This window comes from Phoxinus phoxinus, assembly GCF_949152265.1.
Source record: "Phoxinus phoxinus genome assembly, chromosome: 9".
Classification (NCBI taxonomy): domain Eukaryota; kingdom Metazoa; phylum Chordata; class Actinopteri; order Cypriniformes; family Leuciscidae; genus Phoxinus; species Phoxinus phoxinus.
Genome location: NC_136884.1, coordinates 6,083,144 through 6,103,590, shown reverse-complemented (window position 1 = coordinate 6,103,590; position 20,447 = coordinate 6,083,144). Strand labels below are relative to the sequence as shown.

The window sequence follows — 20,447 nt, the reverse complement described above, 5'->3', positions numbered from 1 at the left end:
GTGTATGACCCTTGCCTATACATTGGATTACGCCTCTGGATTGTCCCATACAATAAAGCTGCGTTTGGATCTAAAACCTCGTCTCGGAGCAGTTCATAACACAAATGGCCCACATTTATACATTTTTAATGTATTTACATCTGTTTTCAACCATTATATTTACATCCATTTGTGATTTTCCTTCACAAATCAGCATGGAAAATGAGAACAAATGTGTAGATCTCATGTGGGCCTACACTGTAAATAGACTGTAAATAAAACAAAGATTATAGGAGTATATTTTACAAGAAAATACTATCAGTTATTCTACTTCACAATTTCATGTTTAATTCATTGTGTTACTTGCCGTTTCTTTGTAATTATTAGTGTACTTGCAATTTCTGAGTAAAAAAATTTATTTTCAAAGCACTTACGTACTTGTGGCACCTCACACCATATTTGTGGTATTAGCTTGTACAGTCATCTCTGCTTGCCCTTGTGCCAAATACAGCGATACTTCCCATGAACTTCACAAAATAGTGTGACCATACTCAGTTTCGCAATTTAAGAGGCGATCGCAGCCTGTCACCAAATAACATCATGCATCTTAATGAAGAGTGAGCAACCAGTGAGACCGCAGACCTGCAGTAATTCCTCTCATTACATGGTGAGGGTTTGTGAGCTGAGTCTGTGGATCACAATTGCGTGACCCACATTCATTATTCTCGAGACCCTAAAGCTGTGGCATCTAGAAGGCTGTGCCTGTTTACACTTTCCAAGTTCCTGGGTGCCAGGGTTTATTCATGCGTTGTGCTAGGTGGTGCTGTTTGTCTCATAATGAGTCTAATTGCAGGAGGTAAATAGCTGATGTGTCTGTTGGCACTGGTACCGTGCAAAACCCTATAAATCTCCATTTATCAACAAATAGCTATACAGGCACACTCCCACTGCCAAGCCAAACTGTAATTCCGCAGCATTTAATATATCCTGCGCAGATATGGCAATCCCAGAATGCATGCAACGAAGTTGAAAATGTTTTATTCATTACTGAATAGTATCAGAAATAGTTCCATCTATCCCTATACCCTTACACCTAACCCTCCCCAAAACGTATCCCTAAAATCAGAGGGAAATGATAGGTGAATACACAGTGGTTGATTGGGATGTTGATCCAGGAACATGTTGCACTTGGTGAAGTGACATTCACCATCTCTACCAGTGTGCTTTGTGTGCTTTGTGTTCTGGTGCATTTTAGAGAATGGAGCCATTAACTTAGCAGCATTATAACCTCAAATTGTTTTCGAATCAACAGAGAACAAAGGAATGTTGAACATCGAATCAATCACGTTTGAGGTTAGACAATAGCTACAGACGGTAAACAGAGAGAACTATTTGCGGACTTGTTACTTAGAAAAATGTTCTCAGAAGGTTTGTCAAACACACTTTTGATTATAATGGCATTTTTGTCATTAGATTTTTTATGACTTGAAAGACACATAAGCTGCCTCTTAACATTCCTGTGGCTTGCTAATTAATTTCCCTCCCTTCCTCAGAACTAAAGCTGAATCCATTTTAACGCTGTTTGTATCATGTATTCCTAAGAGGAACACATGCTTTGACTACTGTTGAAATTTTGACAATGAAGGAAGACTAACCTCATGGGAACAGACCACCCTCACTTCACTTGCCTGTTGTTTTTGGCTTGATATGGATTTTGATCTATACGCAAGGCAGGCATATTCAAGTTGTTTCAGTCACTGAAATAGGTCTTCCGTGTTGGCCGGATGTTTTGGAGATGTGATCTTGAATGTACGGAATGTACAGTACTCACTAGAGGAAGGCCAGGTGTTAATGGCCTTAATGTTGTCATGTTTTTACAAGTGGGCAGCTGAATTATCCCCCCTAATAGGCTAGTTCTGAGTCACTCTAAAAGCAACTCAAAAGTAAAGAGGCAAAGCTCCCAGAAAAACAGAAACGCACGCATTCAAACAGTGAACAGCACGCATGCTTCCATTAGTAACCTTAAATGCCTCTCTCCCTTCACAGACTGGACACGAGAAGCTAACATGGAGGGACAGACTGCCTGGATATTTCATCAACATTTCCTCCATTCTGTTCATGGTAACTCTTGAGAAAAGTGTCAATTTATGGTCATTTCTATTAAAACCAAATATATTTGCACTTTAGTACATTTAAATATATATTAAATTGAATTGTAATTTCGAATAACACACAACAATATAAATCATAATCATCTACTTTACATGTTTTTTAATGTTACCACATCAACATAAGTGTACTTCTATATAGCACAATCAAACTATTTTAATGTCAGCATGACATGGAAGTTGCGATAGTCTTAAAATGTACTTTAAAGTAAAACTTTTAATTTGGCCTTATTACAAAGTGCACTTTTTAAAAGTGTGTAAGTACACTTAAGTTTTTATTCAATTAATATGTAACCCTAACCACAAAACCAGTCACAGGGGTAATTTTTTTGCAATTGAGATTTATACATTATTTGAAAGCTGAATAAATAAGCTTTCCATTTCCTCATAAGGGAAATCATAGCCTTCCTGTCTGATGCAATGGTTTCTTACTTGCATATTTTATTTCTTGTTCACTGCTTCTTGTTCCTCTCTGCCTGTAGTTTGGAGTGACGTGCTCTGCCGTGTTCAGTGTCATCATTTACCGCATCACCATCTCCGCCCTCATGGCAATGAGCCCAGACCCAGATGTCAAGTCCAACGTCCGAGTGACCGTCACGGCCACCGCCGTCATCATCAACCTGGTGGTCATCCTCATTCTAGACGAGATCTACGGCATGGTGGCTGCCTGGCTCACAGAACTGGGTGAGATTTGACCACCCATATTACAGCCTCTGTATTGTTGATGTGCATCACTTTTGGTCAACTTATCTCTCTTTTTTGGATGTCATTCTTCCCCTCTTCCCTCACCCACACGGCATGAATCTTTGATTTGAGCCACTCTAGGAACGTTGGAGAAACTTTTCTTGTCAGTTAGCCATCACCGAGATTTCCTTAAGAGACGTTTTAATAAATGAGAGTCTCTGGGGATATGTAGGGAAGGAAGGAAAAGGAGAAAGCATGTGTTATCATCTCGTGAATAAGACATAGATTTGCCCGTACTTCTTTGATTTTTTACTCTTAAAGTCCACATACAGTCTGTCTCACCCAAATGCTTTAACCTACTTCCAAACCCATTAATTCATGCTGGAATTTGGACTCTTTCTCGAGCCTATTAATGAAATATGGTGAATTTATTGCCAAAACCAATGCGGCACTGCCTGTAATCTGTTGTGGCAGATGAAGATTTAGGGAACGCCAGAAAACATGTAATCCCCGCCCAAACGCAACCATATGGTCTTCTGAAGAGCTCAATTTCTCAACCTTCAACCTACTGAACAGAAGTTGATAAAGAGAAACATGTTGGGAGAAATTTACAAGCCCACCCCTTTTTATTATGCTTGTCACAATACAAGCTTTTGTATTGTGTTGTATTGTCTGCAGTTCATCCAGAACATATTTGTCTAAATCCCAAATAATTTAATGAATGTGTCTGCAGAGATCCCTAAAACAGAGACCAACTTTGAGGAGCGTCTGATTCTGAAGGCGTTCCTCCTGAAGTTCATGAATGCCTATGCACCCATCTTCTACGTGGCCTTCTTCAAAGGGAGGTAGGTGGACAAGTTCAACCCCAAAAACAGTTAACTGTAGGAGAAAGAGAAAAGCACACAAACATGCACATATTTAACTTCTGGTAAATGTGAAGTCTGAATGCAGCACAAACATCTGGCTTCAAATGAGACAGGCATGTGACCCTTGGCACTTCTTTTCTTGGGGTGAGATATATCCTGTGACCCTTATTCATGGTTTTTTTACAGGTTTGCAGGCCGCCCCGGTGACTACGTTTATGTCTTCAATGACTACCGTATGGAAGAGGTGAGTATTGTTTTGCTTTTGTTGCATCCTTTATGATGATTAGCACTATAACACCATGTTCAATGTTATGGCTGCACAATTAATTGAAATAAAACATAAATCATGAAACAGCTTGTAATGAAAAACACTTATAAACAGTTATCAAAAAAAGTTTTCCACTTAAATAAAAGCTCAGTGGTTTAAGGTTTGAAAATGACGCAAGAAAGACAGCCATACATATTGTAGTTTTAAAGTTGTACTGTAAAATAAAATAATAATAATTGTGCAACTCTATTCAACATCATGACACTGTCATAACATATTTTACCTTTTCTTCCCAGTGTGCTCCTGGTGGCTGTCTAATTGAGCTCTGCATCCAGCTCAGTATCATCATGTTGGGGAAGCAGCTTATTCAAAATAACATCTTTGAGATCGGCATTCCGTAAGTTCCCGCTCCTCTCAGTGGATCTCATAAAACATGCTCGACCACTAAACAAAATAGCTTTTCTATCTGGAAACTTTAGAAAGATCATTCCTTCAGATAAACAGTAATACTGCTCCTGCCGAAATGGTTTATAGCTACAGCAAATCCCGAGATTGTAAGGTGGGCTTCTCTCAAACCGCCTTGTCCAATTCCTGCATGACTTTCTGTCTTATTTTGCTGTTTTTTTTGCTTTCTTTAATTCCCTTTACTCTCTCTTTGCACACGGGCAAACTTTCTAGCATGCCTGTCCTTGTACTCTAATAGACTGGATTCCTGTCTCATTTCACATGTTTGCACAAGTGCCGCACCACGTCATTAATGAACAAGATAAAATGCAAATCAGCGTGACTGATATTTGGGTATTATATGGAGTAAAGTCTGTACTTGCAGAGCATGGGAACACAGAGAGACAAATTATCACAGGTACCTTGAGTGTGTGGTATGCGTGCATTAATACTTGTGGATATGGAACGATTGCAAAAATCTGGGACGAGATTTCCCCTGGGTGGCTGAAAGGACCTCTGAGTCGTGGACTTCCATTCTGTGGAAATCCCTTTTTAACCTATTTCTTCTCGTCCTTTACAAGTACACCAGCTACAACTCATTCTCCATGTTTATTTTTTCTCTATATCCATTTCATTTCCACACAGATCTCTTTGATGTGTTCAATTCTGAAACATACAGTTTGTTTGCGAGTTATCTGATAAACATGAGCACTTTTTATTTATGATTCATCGGTAGATTGCTTTATCTCAATTTAAACAAACTCACTCAACTCACTCTTAAGACCGAGGTGGCCAGAAACACTCAAGGCACCTGCCTTTTGTTCCTTGCGGCATGCGACCCCAAAACATCTTCTTTACGAACTACAACAGCAACTCAACATGAGATGATTGACAGCTGAGTAGCGAGAGTTCAAATCAGCTCTGTCTTTCCTCTTTCTTGTCTTGTTTGCCCTCACTATAGTTGTAAACCATGTGTGAACATGTATAAAGTCTGCGCCTACAAGTCTTTGGCATGTTCCACAAAATTGTCATTGCAGTTGACCTTTCTATCTTCCTGTTTCACCTCTGAGGAGTGCTTAAGTAGTTAATTTAAGAATGCAAATCAAAAAAGCAATATGGCCCATGAGGGGAGAACAATGTCAAACCCATTCTCCCGTGCAGTTCTAAAAATACTCGCCTTGAATTTCTTTTTTCCGGGAGGAACGCACAGAAGTGGTCTTTGGTGGAAACGTACCATGATGGAGGCCAGGACAACTCGAGATCCCTGACCTACTTGATAGATCTAATCTCCCCACAGACCAATGCCATCCCACAATATTATAATAATGTGCATGCTAAAAACAGAGCCTTGTATGTTTTAAAAGGGGGCTTCATATTTTTTTTTAGGTCTGTTTTTGTACCACCAGTAGGGGTTTGCGTGTCATTCTAGCACATTCCCAAATGCAAATTCATCCCAACAGCTGGTAAACGAGAGCTTTATCACGGATGGAGGAAAGCACTTATGATACAAAGGCGAGCATTAAAAAGTAATGTGCTGGAAAAGGCTGTAGTTTTGGAGACTAAATAATGCAGCAGATGCATTTGGAGGGTTTTATTGGGAGTGTTAATAAGCTATAGACGGATGGGCCACACGGACCATTTCGTCCACTATATTTGGCCAGTCCAACGTGAGCTGTCGTGCTCTCACACTTGCTCTCCTGATGAGGACTCTCCAAACACGAAGGCTTGAACACAGAGCGATGCCTGTGCACGTTATGTCTGTTTTAAATAACTTAAAAATGGGGTCAAAGTATGTTGTGGTGGTGATTGCATGGCATGTTTGCTAGCGTGCTTTTAGGGTGAAATATATCCTGTTACATTGAGCTTTTGAATTTTACAACTTGGGTCATTATATCAATTTACCTTGTTTTCAAAACCCACTTATGTAAGCAACCTTTTCTTTGCTGAAATCCAAAACTGTTTAATGAGAAGTTTATGAGAGGTTTGTCTTTATATGTGGAATAGCTCCAAACACTTGGGGAGTTATTTAGGGTCACCACCAACTGATGAAGGTCCTGTGATCTCCACTGGCTCTTTTAGGTACTGTCTGGTGTTTTTGAGTGGTAACAGACACATTTAGGACCTAGGCTACAGTCATGCTGTTTGTGTTCTTGTTTTTTTGCATTGAATTGAGAGATTTAATGTGAACGTTCTGTATGGCTTGACTAATCGACATTTTTTGCTGTAGAGATTTGCACTCTTTTTGCTTTTATTCTTTTCCATGTAACCGAGCTGGAACAGACAGCCTTGTGTCTGTGTGGTTTGAAGGAGAATACGAAACAAGTGAACAGATGTGTACAATAATGAGATTTCCAGAGAGTTCTTTTGAGTCTTCTGTGTATGTGTGTATCAAATGAACTGGTCTGTCTCCTGTATGCCCCTGGTTTCATGATTAAATGGTTTATTAACCAATTAATCATGAAACATCTGGCCAAGTTCATTCTCATGTCAGATCACTGAACTGATTCACTCAAAGGAACAAAGAGTAACAGTCGAGTTCTTGAAGTAAAAACCCCATTAATTTTCTCGATAGGGAAACTGACTTTTAACTTATAACCTTTAAAGACATACCTACTGTGAGCTACAAGATTGTTAATTGATGGCATTTGCTTCTGTTCAACTTATTTTTTTAAATAATCGTGTTTAACAGTGAATTCGTGGTGACAAACTACATTAGCCACGATGCTGTACAGAAAATTACACCAATCAGAGAGTAGAGACCAGAGTAGAGGTCACTGTGAATGATGTACCCGAGTCAATCTCACAACGCTCTCAAAAACACTTAAATATTTGTATATATATAAATGCATATTTTGATATAAACTTAAAAGTTATTGCTTTTATATATACAATCAACATTTGTATGTTTATCCATCATTTTTAATTTGATTCTGCTGTTTGCAATGCATCATGGGATTGTAGTTCTTTCTTTCACTAAAGCCGTTAAGTACACAGTCTTGTAACTTTGTATTTTTGTCTGATTTTCAAATACTTTTTTTTTTGCTTCAAATCAAAGTTTGTAATGTTATGATTCACCTTGCCATGGCTTATAACGCTTTAACAAAGCCTTTTTAAACATCCTATTGGTCGAAATGAATGCAAAAATACCTACAGAAGCAATGCCGCTGAAAAAGTGGGCTGGCACTTTAAATTAAGTTAAAGCTCAGATGCCACAAGGAAGTTTAATATGATGTTATAAGAACAATTTTCTAAAAAATAATTTGTGATGTTAGCCCGTTCTAAGGCGATCTGTGTCGTGTGTGTATATATATATATATATATATATATATATATATATATATATATATATATATATATATACAGTATATATCACAGAAATATATATGTTTTCTGTGTGATATTACATATATATAGCCAAAAATAATACCTCCTCAAGTTAGTTTGTAAAGTGCAGTCATTTTGGTTTTGGAAAAAAGCATCCAACTTAATTTATGAGCAATAATAGTAGTTCAGTAAAAATAAACAAAGCACATATCATGTTGATGAGCCATGTGTTTGCATAAAATTCATATGCAGTTCTTAGAAACAAACCTGACACTTGACTCGCTATCAAATCTGGGTCATGTTGGCTGCAAGGTCAAGTTTATAGCAACGGTTTGTGTGTTTACATTCTGTCTCTCTCTCTTTCTCCCTCTCATATCCCACTTTAGAAAGCTGAAGAAGCTGTGCCGCACGCTCAAGGATAAGGAGCGGGACCCCAAGGAGATTGTGGAGCAGCCGGGTCGCCGCCAACAATGGCATCTGGACTATGAACTGGAGCCTTTTGATGGACTCACACCTGAATACATGGAGATGAGTGAGTGAAACTCAACTGTGTGTAAAAGCGAAAGTAGAGCGTCCTCTGGGTGAAGTGCTGTGAAAAAACATCTGGTTACTCTAACTTGTCCCCTTCGGCGGGAACAGCAGGATTTGTTGTCAGAGGAATCCTTTGGTCTTTGGATTTGACACGCCCCAGAGTTTCACGAAAGACGCTAAAACTCAGTTATTAGAGTTTCTTACCGGTTTAAAGGGTAACAACTATGAATGAGCTTGTGAATTAGACCAATAGCCCCTGCATTTGTTTTACATCTGTGTTTACAACCGGGAAAGGGCCTACATTCGCTAGCATGTGGCTTGCAGTGATACACAACTGAGTGTTTATGTGAGTTGCTGTGATGGTGTCTGCAAAAGATCTGAATGCCTAAACAGCAAAGTTAAACATATGAAAACCAATCCGAACTTGAATTACTATTATTCATTCTGCATTTATACAACCCAGTTATGCAGAGAACGTAAGACGCCGACGGATGTTTCCTAACACATTTGCAAAAAATAGTTATCTTTCAACAAGTTTGAAACAGCTCTGAATTAAATAAAAAAAATTTTTTGTTGTTTTTCTTTGCTATATAAAATTGAATGCAGGTACACTGTCTTCTGTGATAATCTGCCGAGTTTATTATGGTTCCCTATCATGATTGTTGATTGAGTGGTTTGATGTGGGACGGTTTAGTCCCTGGAGTGCCTGCGTGTTGCATAACAGTCTTTCAGCGACATATGCGTGAGAAAACCTGCGCCTTAGTCTTTTCTCAAAAATGCATGGATGCTTTAATCCACTGCCAAGTAAAACTTTGTTTTTCATTCAAGAAACACTTATGTGACTCTTTGAATCAAAGAAACAATTGGGGAGAAATTGAAGATGAACTTAGGACCCTCAGTAATAACACTGGTGGGAGATCAACACCTACACACTGTAAAAGATATTCTCAGTGAGAGCGGGTGAATGAGACCCAGTCATATGGATGTTTATGTAGGATACCCTATAGCCTGATCTCTCTCGAACCATTGTTTGGTTGCTGCACAGAAGAAAAAAAACATGTGTCAATCAAGCCAAAGAAGGAAATGCAGTTTCCCACAAGGCTTATGTTCCATGTGATTGACAAATAATCAGCTTGGTGTTTGACACCCGTGCTGGTAATGTTAGAAGTCAGAACAACAGTTTGTTTCTAGAACAATCACCACATCACATTACTAGTAGTTTCCCCATTGTTATAATTATTTGATCTATATGTGAACATATTGCATAAGGATATTTGGTACGACTTCAGTTTAGTGTCCAATTCTCAGTATTAACTAGTTGCTTATTATCATGAATATTATTAGGATATTGGCTGTTTATTAGTACTTATAAAGCACATATTAATGTCTTATTCTGGATGACCATATCCTGTCCAATACCAATAAGCTTAACTACCTTACTAACTATTAATAAGCATTAATTAGGAGTTTATTGAGGCAAAAGTCATAGTTAATAGTGAGAATTCGACAGTTTTATAATTTCAAAATCTCAATGCCTGGTAACAGACAGAATTGCTTTCTAACGCTCATCAATCAAACTCCAGTTTGTAATCCAAATGTCTCCGCATGTAATCTCCATGTTTGTTTGTTTTCTATTCTGCAGTCATTCAGTTTGGTTTTGTGTCGCTCTTTGTGGCCTCATTCCCGCTGGCTCCGCTTTTCGCCCTCTTAAACAATATCATCGAGATCCGGCTGGACGCCAAGAAGTTCGTCACTGAGCTTCGCAGGCCAGATGCCGTGAGGGCCAAAGATATTGGTGAAAATCTCATATCAATATTTATACCACAACAATTCACTTGAATTCTAAATCAGACTCGCTCCTGGATCTACTAATTAAAGCTCTGAATTGAAATGTTTCCTCACAGGTATCTGGTACAACATCTTGAGTGGTTTGGGAAAGTTCTCAGTCATCATCAATGTGAGTTTCTTCTATATAACTCTGCTACAAATCCTTTTAATGGAAATTTTATTATATACAGGGATTTATAAAGACCCCAGGGTTCATCGTTGTTAAAGAGATCCTCTTATTGTTTTCATAAGACTTAGATGAACAAGATTCTTCAGACTTATATGCCTGGGTTTACATTCGATTCATGTCACAATTTATGTTCTAGCATTGCACGGATGTTCTTTCAACCCTACGGTTTGCTTCATGCATGTCTCTTCAACTCAAAATTGAATGATAAACCCCAAGCAGATTTGTTTTAATAGATGTGATGTTCCCAAAATGAGAAGTAAGCCTTATGGCAAACCTGGTAGAGATCTTTCAGCTTCTCTTTGACCTTTCATTAAGGAAACCATATTTACTCAGCAGTCCAACATCTGATTCAGTCCAGCTGTGCTGTCCTTTTAGAAATCAAGTATTTGTTTAATGTTAAAGCTATAAACTGGTTGAAGTTTTACTATTAGTAAAAGGAATAATAACATATTATTTTATCATTTCAGGCTTTTGTCATCTCCTTCACATCAGATTTCATCCCTCGCCTGGTCTACCAGTACATATACAGCGAGACAGGGACTATGCACGGCTTCATCAACCACACACTCTCTTACTTTAATGTCAGCAACTTTAAACCTGGAACTGTGCCTTCCATCTCCAGTCTCGGCAAAGACATTACAGTCTGCAGGTAGGAAAAATTATCTATATTACTATGAACTATGATTAAAAATATCTAACAATTTATTGATGTACTGAAGTTAGATGTTGTGGGAAGAAGGAGGCGGGAACCGGCGAACATTCAACAAACCATTTAATAATAAAAGAAACAAATACAAAACGAAAGTAAAAGACAGCAGCCCCTCATGGATGACTGCTGTCACATATAATAAAACTAAACACAACACAAGTTCAGGCCTGTTCCTCTCTCGATCTCCACTGTCGTCGCTCCTCTATTTATGCTTCCGTTCCTCCGTGAGAGATACGAGACCGGTGCGTCGCGCAAGTGTCGCTCATTAGTAATCACGCCACTCGTCCTGCTCGCCACAATTGACCCTTCGCAGGGAGCTTGATTGACAGGTGATCTGACCAATCATACTTCGCCATCCGCCATTTTGTCCGACAAAGCAGTCAAGAGAGTTAGTAGATTAACATGGGAGGATTTGAACTTGAAAAACGGAGTGTACTGATGCCTTTCCGCGGTTAAAACAACATTGTTCATTCATGTTTATTTAATGCTATAAATGAACTAGAAGGAAGAGATGATCGGTTCACGAGCAGCTTTAACTGAGGCTCTACAGCGATCTGTCACGACACACTAAAGAGCCACAAAACGGTATTTATTGTTTACATTTCTTTTAAAAAAATGACCAAATTTGAAAGGTGAGACTTTGTTTAATATGTTTAATATCAAAAGTAACCGAAAAGTAACCTGGTCTGTCCTGTACATGTCTGTAGGTGCATTGTCAGTGTCCTCTCTGCTCCGCGATGTATTTTTCACTGCGTGAGAACATGGTGTGGCGTGAGAGCAGCGTAGCTTGTCGGACATAGCGAGAGTAACTAAGGGGGGGCGGGTCTTTGCGAACGGTCAAATTGAACATCCATTGCCAAGCACAAAACCATGAACATTCTCATCAGTAATTAGTTCAAAACTAAAGAGTAGTTGTAACCAACCTAAACAAGCACTGATTGTTCACATCAAACCTCAAATGCACCTCTTAAATTGTATATGAAATAAACGTGTCGAAGCTATAATGGTCTGAACATACTGGTCCTCTTGGATGGCGCCTGGGGAGATTCTTCAACAAATTTTTAGTGTGTGGTTTTCCATACCTGCAAAAGTTTTTTTTACAGACCAGGTAAGTCATGCTATCCAGTTCAGTGTATTTAGTTCAGTGGTAAATTACGAAGAACTGGATCAATCGCTTGATATGAATAGGGAGTGTAGCTTGTCAGTTCGTTTATAGTTAGCACAAATTCAGCAAAATTTTTAACAAACAGACACGCACACCCGATTCTTTGGAAATCTACTGCACTGTCACAGGTTCCTTATGGGCCTGGTAATGAATAGACTTCTACAGAATCCGGCTGTCGTTTACATAAACTCACGCCTTTTGCATGTTTCTTTTTTTTTAATAAATATTTTGTTATAGTTTACAATAAGGACTCATTAGTTAACATTAGTTAATTTATGAACAGTGAGCACATTTTTTTTTCCATTATCTTTGTCAATGTTAGTTAATAAAAATACAATTGTTCATTTTAGTTCACAGTGCATTAACTAATGTTAACAAATACAACTTTTACATTGAAATGACCATTAAGACTAATAAATAGAAGTATTGCTCATTGTTAGTACATGGTAACTAGTTTTCTAACGAAGCAGTGCAGTTAGCTTGTGTTGATAATGATAGTAATTCTGGTCATCGTTTCTCTGGAAAGAATTATCTCTTGTTAAGATCATGAAAACAAACAGCATTTAACACTCACGCCCAAATCACAGCGAGCAGCGTTTGGAAGGAAGAGAGACGGAGAGAAACTTCTAGATGGGACTCCATCACCCTGACGTGTGAGATCTCACCACTGCTTTGATTATCTCGGGCGGCCTTCACAACACAGATCAGAAGCATGTCAAGAAAAGTGCTTTTATCAGAACCTGTCTGCTTTTTCTGCTCCGAGCAGTTGAGAACGAGATTACGCTCGTTTGTTGCTGGACATCAGCTACTCGGACCAAAGAGAAGTGGCAATCTGATGTCTGGGTTCCTTTGACCCTCTGTCTGTTTGTTAAGAGGACAGATAGATGGAGAGGGAGCAAGAGAGCAAGCTTGTCAGTGTTCTAAAATAGGGTTGAGGAACAAATCAAGCCTGTGTTTTTACTGCACCATATTTGCCCTTTCTGGACCAGTATAACCAAACAAGGACTTCACCCAAGGGATCGTGTCTTTAGATGAAGCTATCTGACTGTCTGAGGAAATCAAAACCATGCAGTCTAACACATTCCACGCAGATTACTGTATATGGCAATGAAAGCAACGTCTTTAGTACGTTATTAAAGACTCAGAGTTTACTTTTCATAATTCAATAGAGGAAATCAAAACATTTCGGGACAGCCTAGTCTAATGAATAAGGCCAAGTCTGATCCTGAACAGATAATCAAAACATTACCGAGAACGTCTCCTCCTACTACAACTATTTAATTGCACCTTTGGGGTGATGTTGTAAACTATTTAAAAGTAACAGTTGTCAGTGTATCCCAAAGAGGAAACAAATCCACTTACACAATTAAATAGTTAAGAATGCAGTTTCTTCTTTTGCACTTTAAAATATCTTCATCATAACTAATAATGTTGTTGTGTTGTTTTGCCCTTTGTAGCCTTCTAGAAGCATGTGTTGAGCATGTGTTTTACATTTTCTGTTTCTTTTTATTGCAAACCTCGCTGGAGATGAATTAGCCTAGAATGACTCGGGATGCCTGTTCTTTTTTTCATTTCAGATACAAGGACTACAGGGAACCGCCATGGTCGACTGAGTCGTACCAGTTCTCTAAACAGTACTGGTCGGTTCTAGCTGCTCGGTTAGGTTTCGTCATATTGTTCCAGGTACAAACAACTATTTTACCATTACTCTTAAAACACCCAACAGTTTGACCCAGTGAACGCCAGAAAATCCAGAGTAAATTAACTATGAATGGAGGAACGTAAATGTAAAAGCCACACAATAGCTACCTCAGCAATATGAGAGGTTAAACCACATATAAATGATGCAGACATTGCATGTTAGGAAAAATAGTCTATACTGTATGGTGGTCAGAATAACTGCTGTAACTCATTAGAAATGTCCTTCTGTCAGCATCTGTGGGTGGAAACTAATTCTATTGAAATGCAATTAAACAGTAAACCAAACAGTTAAAGGAATAGTGTAGTCCAAAATTAAATGTCATTCAACTTCAGTGTTGTTTCAAAGTTCATAGTGACCAAGGCTGTGAAGCTGCTAAAGGGGCTAGAAAATGTGGAAGAGTTTTTAAAATAAATAACAACTTCAATTCAGCATTTTCCGCACTCAAAGCTTTAATATGACGTCAAAATTAAATGTTTAAATGTCATCAAATTAATGTTTGTATTCAGCAAGGATGCATTCATTTGATTAAAACAAGTGACTGTAAAGACATTTATAAGATTTCTGTTAAATTCTGTTCTTTTGAACTTCACACACTGAAAAAAAAGGGTTTCCACAAACGTATTAAGCAGTGCAACTGTTTGCAACATTGATAATAATAATAAATGTTTCTTGAGCAGCAAATCAGCATGTTAGACTGATTTCTGAAGGATCATGTGACACTGAAGACTGGAGTAATGATGCTGAAAATTCAGCTTTACATCACAACAACTTATTTTTTTAAATAATATTTCACCATATTACTGTTTTTAATGTATCTGTCAAATAAATGCACCCTTGAAGTTGTTAAGCAGAAACTTTTTCTTTCAAAATCACATAAAATCTTTCAGAGCCCAGACTTTTGAACGGAAATGTATATATAAACTGCATATGAGATTGCTTTTTCTTCATGACTATGTAAGCCTCGTGATCAGGAACTCATTGTATAGACATCACTGGCAGAGTGCCAATACCTAAAATGCTTTCAGGTGTGGACAAGATCCTCCATCTATTGAATAGAAAGATACATGTTTTCTTCACAGCCACTGATGTGTATCATCTCCTGTTCCCCACCCATGAATGAATACATAAACTTACGTGTTCTTCCACTCCTCCAGAACCTGGTGATAACCATGAGCATGCTGGTGGCCTGGGTCATCCCGGACGTGCCCAAAAACATCAGCGAGCAGCTGAAGAAGGAGAAGACTCTTCTGGTGGACGTCTTCCTAAACGAGGAAAAGGAGAAGTTGCAGCTGATCCAGAGCCTGTTCTCTAAAGATCTGACCCAAGACCAGCAGGACGAGGTGCAGGTGTCGGATCAGACCTCGCTGCCCCTTCAGCAAACCCACCCTGGACCGGTCCTTTCCGCCCCGTCCCCGGGCTCCACAGCTCCCCGCACCCGGCCCCGAGCTGCAAGCTTCAGCCAATTCACCCGCCAGATGTCCATGTCTCCCCGCAGCGACATCACCCAGCACACGGCCGTGTGAAGGAGGTCGGGCGAGAGAAGACGAGTCTACCGGTGGAGCGTGTTTAACAGTGCCTGAGCGCTACGTTTTGAGGATTTGCAGAAGTTTGAGGCTCTGTGTTGGGAGTTTTGGGAATCAGGTGTTGTCGCTCCTTTTGGTCTCTGAACTGTATGTCTGAATGCCTGTCTACAGGCTCCACGTCTGGTTTTTAAACCCTCAGATGTTCCTAGCGTTTTCAGGGACATCTGTACACACAAACTTGAGCTTCAATAGGACCGCTTGCAGATGCAGTCATTCCATACGCATTGGCGTTCGTCGAGCGCAGGAACACGAGCGGGTCTCACCTCTTCTTGGAATGTTTTTCTCCTTGATCTGTTCTTGAACGAGGATGATATCAAAGAGCACACATTTGGTGGCGTTGCGTAATCTGTACATGCTGTCCGAATGCAAACTGCTTTGCACATTGTCCACGAGATGTAGCATATAACGGCAAATAATAACCCTTCATTTTCTCAGGTAACAGCATCACTGTAGGCTGTATTTGTTCTCATCAATATGACCATTGTTGGGTTAATAAAGACTATGATGCGTGTTAGTAAGGTAAGATGCAATGAACACAATTACGATGTGGTACTGCAACGTATTCTGTGAAATGTGTGGCGTTTTGTCTTTTTAACGTCCCAGCACTCTCGTAATGTAACACATTAAGGCAATATGTAATTAAACTCAAGTTTGTCAATCCATATATTTATGCTACGCCTCCTTCTGATAAAGTGCAGGGCTGTAGATCGGGATCACACAGCATTCGCTGTATTTATGATTGTGGAGCAGCTGGTCTTTTTGTGCCATGTCATCTGTAATCCTCCCATGAATTTGCCGTCACCGGTGTGGGAAGGTTGAAGGGGGGTTACCGTCATCCAGGGAGGAAACATGGATGGATGTTGTGTGCCAACATCTGGCCATCAAGTCATCATTCACTATGCCTCATAGGACTTAATACTCATGCAAGAAGAATAAATATTTAATCCCAATTATGCACTAGTGGATTTTCTTTCTCGCCCTCAAGGCATTGTGCTACGAGTCCCGCGGGGTCAATTCACTTGTGTTCCTGACTTCTAGCAGCTGCGCATGTTGTTTGTTATAATACCCTGATGATCGGCACACATGCTTAACAAAGCTATAGCTTTACCCAGTAGACACCGCTTCTCTATTCTCTTTTTCAGATTTACCACGGCAGGATTTTGATCTTTTCGTGTTTTCACCCCAGAGCCACATTTGATTTATCCCTGGGGGTCTGAACTTTACAATTCAAGAGGATTAAGATCTTGGCATTTACCACGAAGTCTATCCTATGTGCTTTATAGTTTCATTACAAAACCAGGCTGAAAGATACACGCAAATATTTGTATTTCCCACAGATTAAAAAGCATAAGATGTGAGCAAAAGTTAAGCAGCTCAACTCCAGAGGACTGCTGCCATGCAACTTACCAGCCCGCAGCTTGAATGGCCATCTCATTTGACGGGCATCTATAAGGTTGAGGCGTGTTTTTTACCCCCTTCGGCCTCTACTGGTTGCTATGTAGATATGAAAGTTGGACTGGCTGATATGGCAGTCAGATTTGACTACTGACACAGGATAAATGCAGCAGCAGGCAAAAGCAAAAGAAGTTCATTAAGCGATGCAATGTTTGTAATAATTTTTTTGTAATAAGAGATTATTACTGTTACAAGTGTCAAATTATTAGCTTTTAAAAATGTACTGATACAATGTTTTTATAAGTAAGTGTACATGACTTTAAACATACATAAACATATATGAGTCAAAATTTGCTAAGGGGTAATTAATGTAACAAATCATGTCATAAAAATCACCTGTATAGTTTATAATATATTAAATTACATAAGCATATGAGAGTGAAATTGGACTACATGGACTCATGATCACTCATTTAACAGTCCATCTATTACCAAAAAGATCAGTCAATAATAGAAAATGATTGAAAACATCTGGTAATGTGTTTTTTATGCAATTTCTTTGCTATTTTTGCAATACTTTTATGCTATTTTATGACTTGCTGGACCTCTGCTTCACGTAAATACTACCGTGTATTGTGCGTGTTATTTTTTGACAGAGCTCGATGTTGTGATATATTTCATTTGAAAACAGATAGATCCGAAGGTAATAATTACTTATTTCTTAGCTGGCAAGTATTCGGTGAAGTGATGTCAATGAGTGTGTTATGTCCATGTTTTTAGTTAATATTCAAAGTTTTTGACAGACATGATAATGTCTGTAAGGGGTGTTTTTTGGGTAATTTATTATAAAACATTTTAAATTCTTTTTACACAGTTCATTATACTTATTTTATGGAATTAAGATTATTTTGTTACTCAGAGACTGACATGTTTGGCTCGTCAGAAATGTTACATTCAGCTCTCGCCAATTTGATGCCTTTTGAAAATCAAGTTAATTTTTCACAAGGAAAGGAGTGTTTTGATAAACAGAGTTGTTTTATTGTCTCTTATAACAAAACAAATAAGATGCAGATTTTAATAGTGAAAATCACTTTTTAAAACTGTTGCTCCATTATTACCCCTCAGTAGATTTTGACTCATATGGAAAGGTAATATTAATTTCTTTATTATAAGTAATATAAGACATCATTTCTATATTTTTGAATATTACTTGCACTATACACTGTAATACTTTTTAAAGGACTGAGATATTTTTCAAATGTATTAAACTTCCTAAAATGGAATCATAACAATAAACACATTATGGGAAAAAATTAAGGTACAGTATTTGTTGCAAAATCAGGCAAACAATATATAACAGAAGCATGTTAAACCCACATCCATTGACTCTACCAATATCTTCATAATCTGCAGTCAGTGTTCATGCAATACGCTTGGCTTCATTAAACAAAAAAGACTAGGAGAACTCGTTCAAAATAAATTAAAATCTTGATGAAAAATCAGATTGGAAGTTCTTAAGGTTTTAAGGTTTAATAAGGGTTTTCAAGTGTCCTCGCATGTACTCTTGCACAATCACAATCCAACTTGCTGCATGCTGCCGTCCGGAAGTATCTTGTTGGTATGTAATCTTCTCCAAAGGCTTTATTCATGACACACAGCAGTGATACAAGAGCAGGGACAGATTTACCGGGTAATTAGGATTGGTTCTCTGTGTCTTACTGTCTATCTTGGATATGCATAACATCCGCCTACACAGCGTAGTATGAGCTGGTATTGGTTACATCAGTGATATCGTGGTTGTGATTGACTGCAACGTATTCTCGCTCAAGTTGAAGACACAATGCTGTGCTGGTGCATGGTAGGATTGTGACGTCAGAGACTGGTTTCTGAATTAAACATCGGCACATGGGGATGAGAAAGGAACCTGGAATGAGATCTGTGACAAACCTGAATCTCTCTCTCCCACAGGGCGTTCCTTCCTAGGGTGAGATGACGCACGGGGTGGTCACTTAAAATGCTGGAGTCAATGCATTGTTAATGTGAGGAGGATTTTTGATAAGCCTAACTGAAGCACAGCATCACTAAACTATCAGAGGACACCTGCAGAGTTCCACAATTCCCAAGCTGCTCGCGTGTTATTCTTTGCATGCACATTTCCACTGTTAAGATATTGTGTTTTCTTGTACTAGTCATACAACTTTTTTTACTCAATGCACGTTTCAAGACGTTACCATTTAGATTTTTTTATATAGTAGTTTAACATAACACTGTGTCTTAAGATAGAAGAGAGGCACTGGGGGTTGTATTCAGGTTCACTTCTTTTAAATGGCCTAAAGCACTGGCTTTTATCTGGAGTCGTTACACACCAGGCTTTCACATGGTTTCAGGTGTTAGCTACACTAGAAGATCGCACCATTGTGCGTTTCCACGGAAGCTCTGCCAATGGCACATTCCACAGTCAACTAGACTAAACCTTCTGATGACCTGATTTGTGAGTGATAGCCATTCATTTCCTGTATCTTTCTTCTTTTCCCTGTCTTAGGGCATTGTGTTTGGAATGGAAAACTAGATTAATACTACTACTAGCTTACAAAATATTAGAAGTGCACTGCGATTTTTCAAAACTTGACAAAATGCAACTGTGTTGTCACATGACCTGATTGATTATGTTGCATGTGATCAATATGTGATCTATAAAAGTTTTATTATATTGATCAGATCAGATAATAGTCCCTTTCACACAGCAATCCTGGGAATTTACTATAATATTACCTGAATGACTTTTCCGGTAAATGCACTGTTCGCACAAGCAATGCCGTTCTGAAATTTTTCCCGGTACCATTCACACATCAGTACCACTACCAGTACCTGCGCCGTTTTCTTCATCCACCTGAATAAGGAGAAGAGCTTTAGTTCTGTCAGGACCACTATCGTCAAATACGATTGGCATGCAGTTTGGATTGGCGGTATGGTTCTGGGCGAGAACTCCCTGTGCATCCATGCAGCCTAGCATGAATAAGAGCAGCAATAACCCCCCTTACGGTAAACAGAACAGAACCAATGTTTTGCTGATATATTTCAAGATTTTAAAGTACAACATAACTAAAAAATGTATTCTGATTCAAGGGGAATCAGAATGTCAAATCCTGCCAGAACAAATGACAGTTGAAAAGTCCCTGTTCACACATGATCTCATTATGGTAATTTATCGGTAATTTAGCAACCAGTAAAGACTGTGTGAAAGGGGCTAAAGATTGTTACTACTTCCAGTTAATTCCCACAATGCAATACGTCAATGCACTTTCACTTCTAGGAAGGTCAAGAAAGATGCAGTTTGGGATGCAGTTTGCTGTTGCATTCTATACATATTTTGCTAATGTATAGGTCTGCAGGTATTTCATGCATACTGAAAACTGGCACAGTACGTACCAGAGTGTTATTATGCTATTCTGAACATAGCCCTAGTGCTCTGCTTCGACCATGTAGATTTATGAGAATGAAGGGCCATGGCCTAGAAATGCTCCAAATGAGAAAATAACTTTTGAGTGACCCAAAATTGCTTAGAAACATTTAATGTGCTAAATGGAGTCTAGAGTGGAAGGGTGGTAAAGC

General features: G+C 38.8%; 1 protein-coding gene across 4 annotated transcripts in view; it reads left to right on the top strand.

The window, feature by feature from the left end:
- ano2b (anoctamin 2b) overlaps positions 1-16,392 on the top strand; it is a 34,944-nt gene extending 18,552 nt beyond the window's left edge. For 3 of the 4 annotated variants that reach the window (XM_079622508.1, XM_079622509.1, XM_079622510.1), the window contains exons 16-26: positions 2,026-2,100; positions 2,630-2,831; positions 3,565-3,676; positions 3,884-3,941; positions 4,262-4,362; positions 8,120-8,265; positions 9,907-10,059; positions 10,169-10,221; positions 10,749-10,930; positions 13,733-13,838; positions 15,012-16,386. In XM_079622508.1, the coding sequence (XP_079478634.1) occupies positions 2,026-2,100; positions 2,630-2,831; positions 3,565-3,676; positions 3,884-3,941; positions 4,262-4,362; positions 8,120-8,265; positions 9,907-10,059; positions 10,169-10,221; positions 10,749-10,930; positions 13,733-13,838; positions 15,012-15,380 (1,557 nt within the window). In that variant the 3' untranslated portion in view covers positions 15,381-16,386. Of the gene's footprint in view, positions 1-2,025; positions 2,101-2,629; positions 2,832-3,564; positions 3,677-3,883; positions 3,942-4,261; positions 4,363-8,119; positions 8,266-9,906; positions 10,060-10,168; positions 10,222-10,748; positions 10,931-13,732; positions 13,839-15,011 lie in introns of all 4 variants that reach the window. The other variant, XM_079622507.1, reaches the window with a different exon arrangement.
- Positions 16,393-20,447: the final 4,055 nt, after the last annotated feature.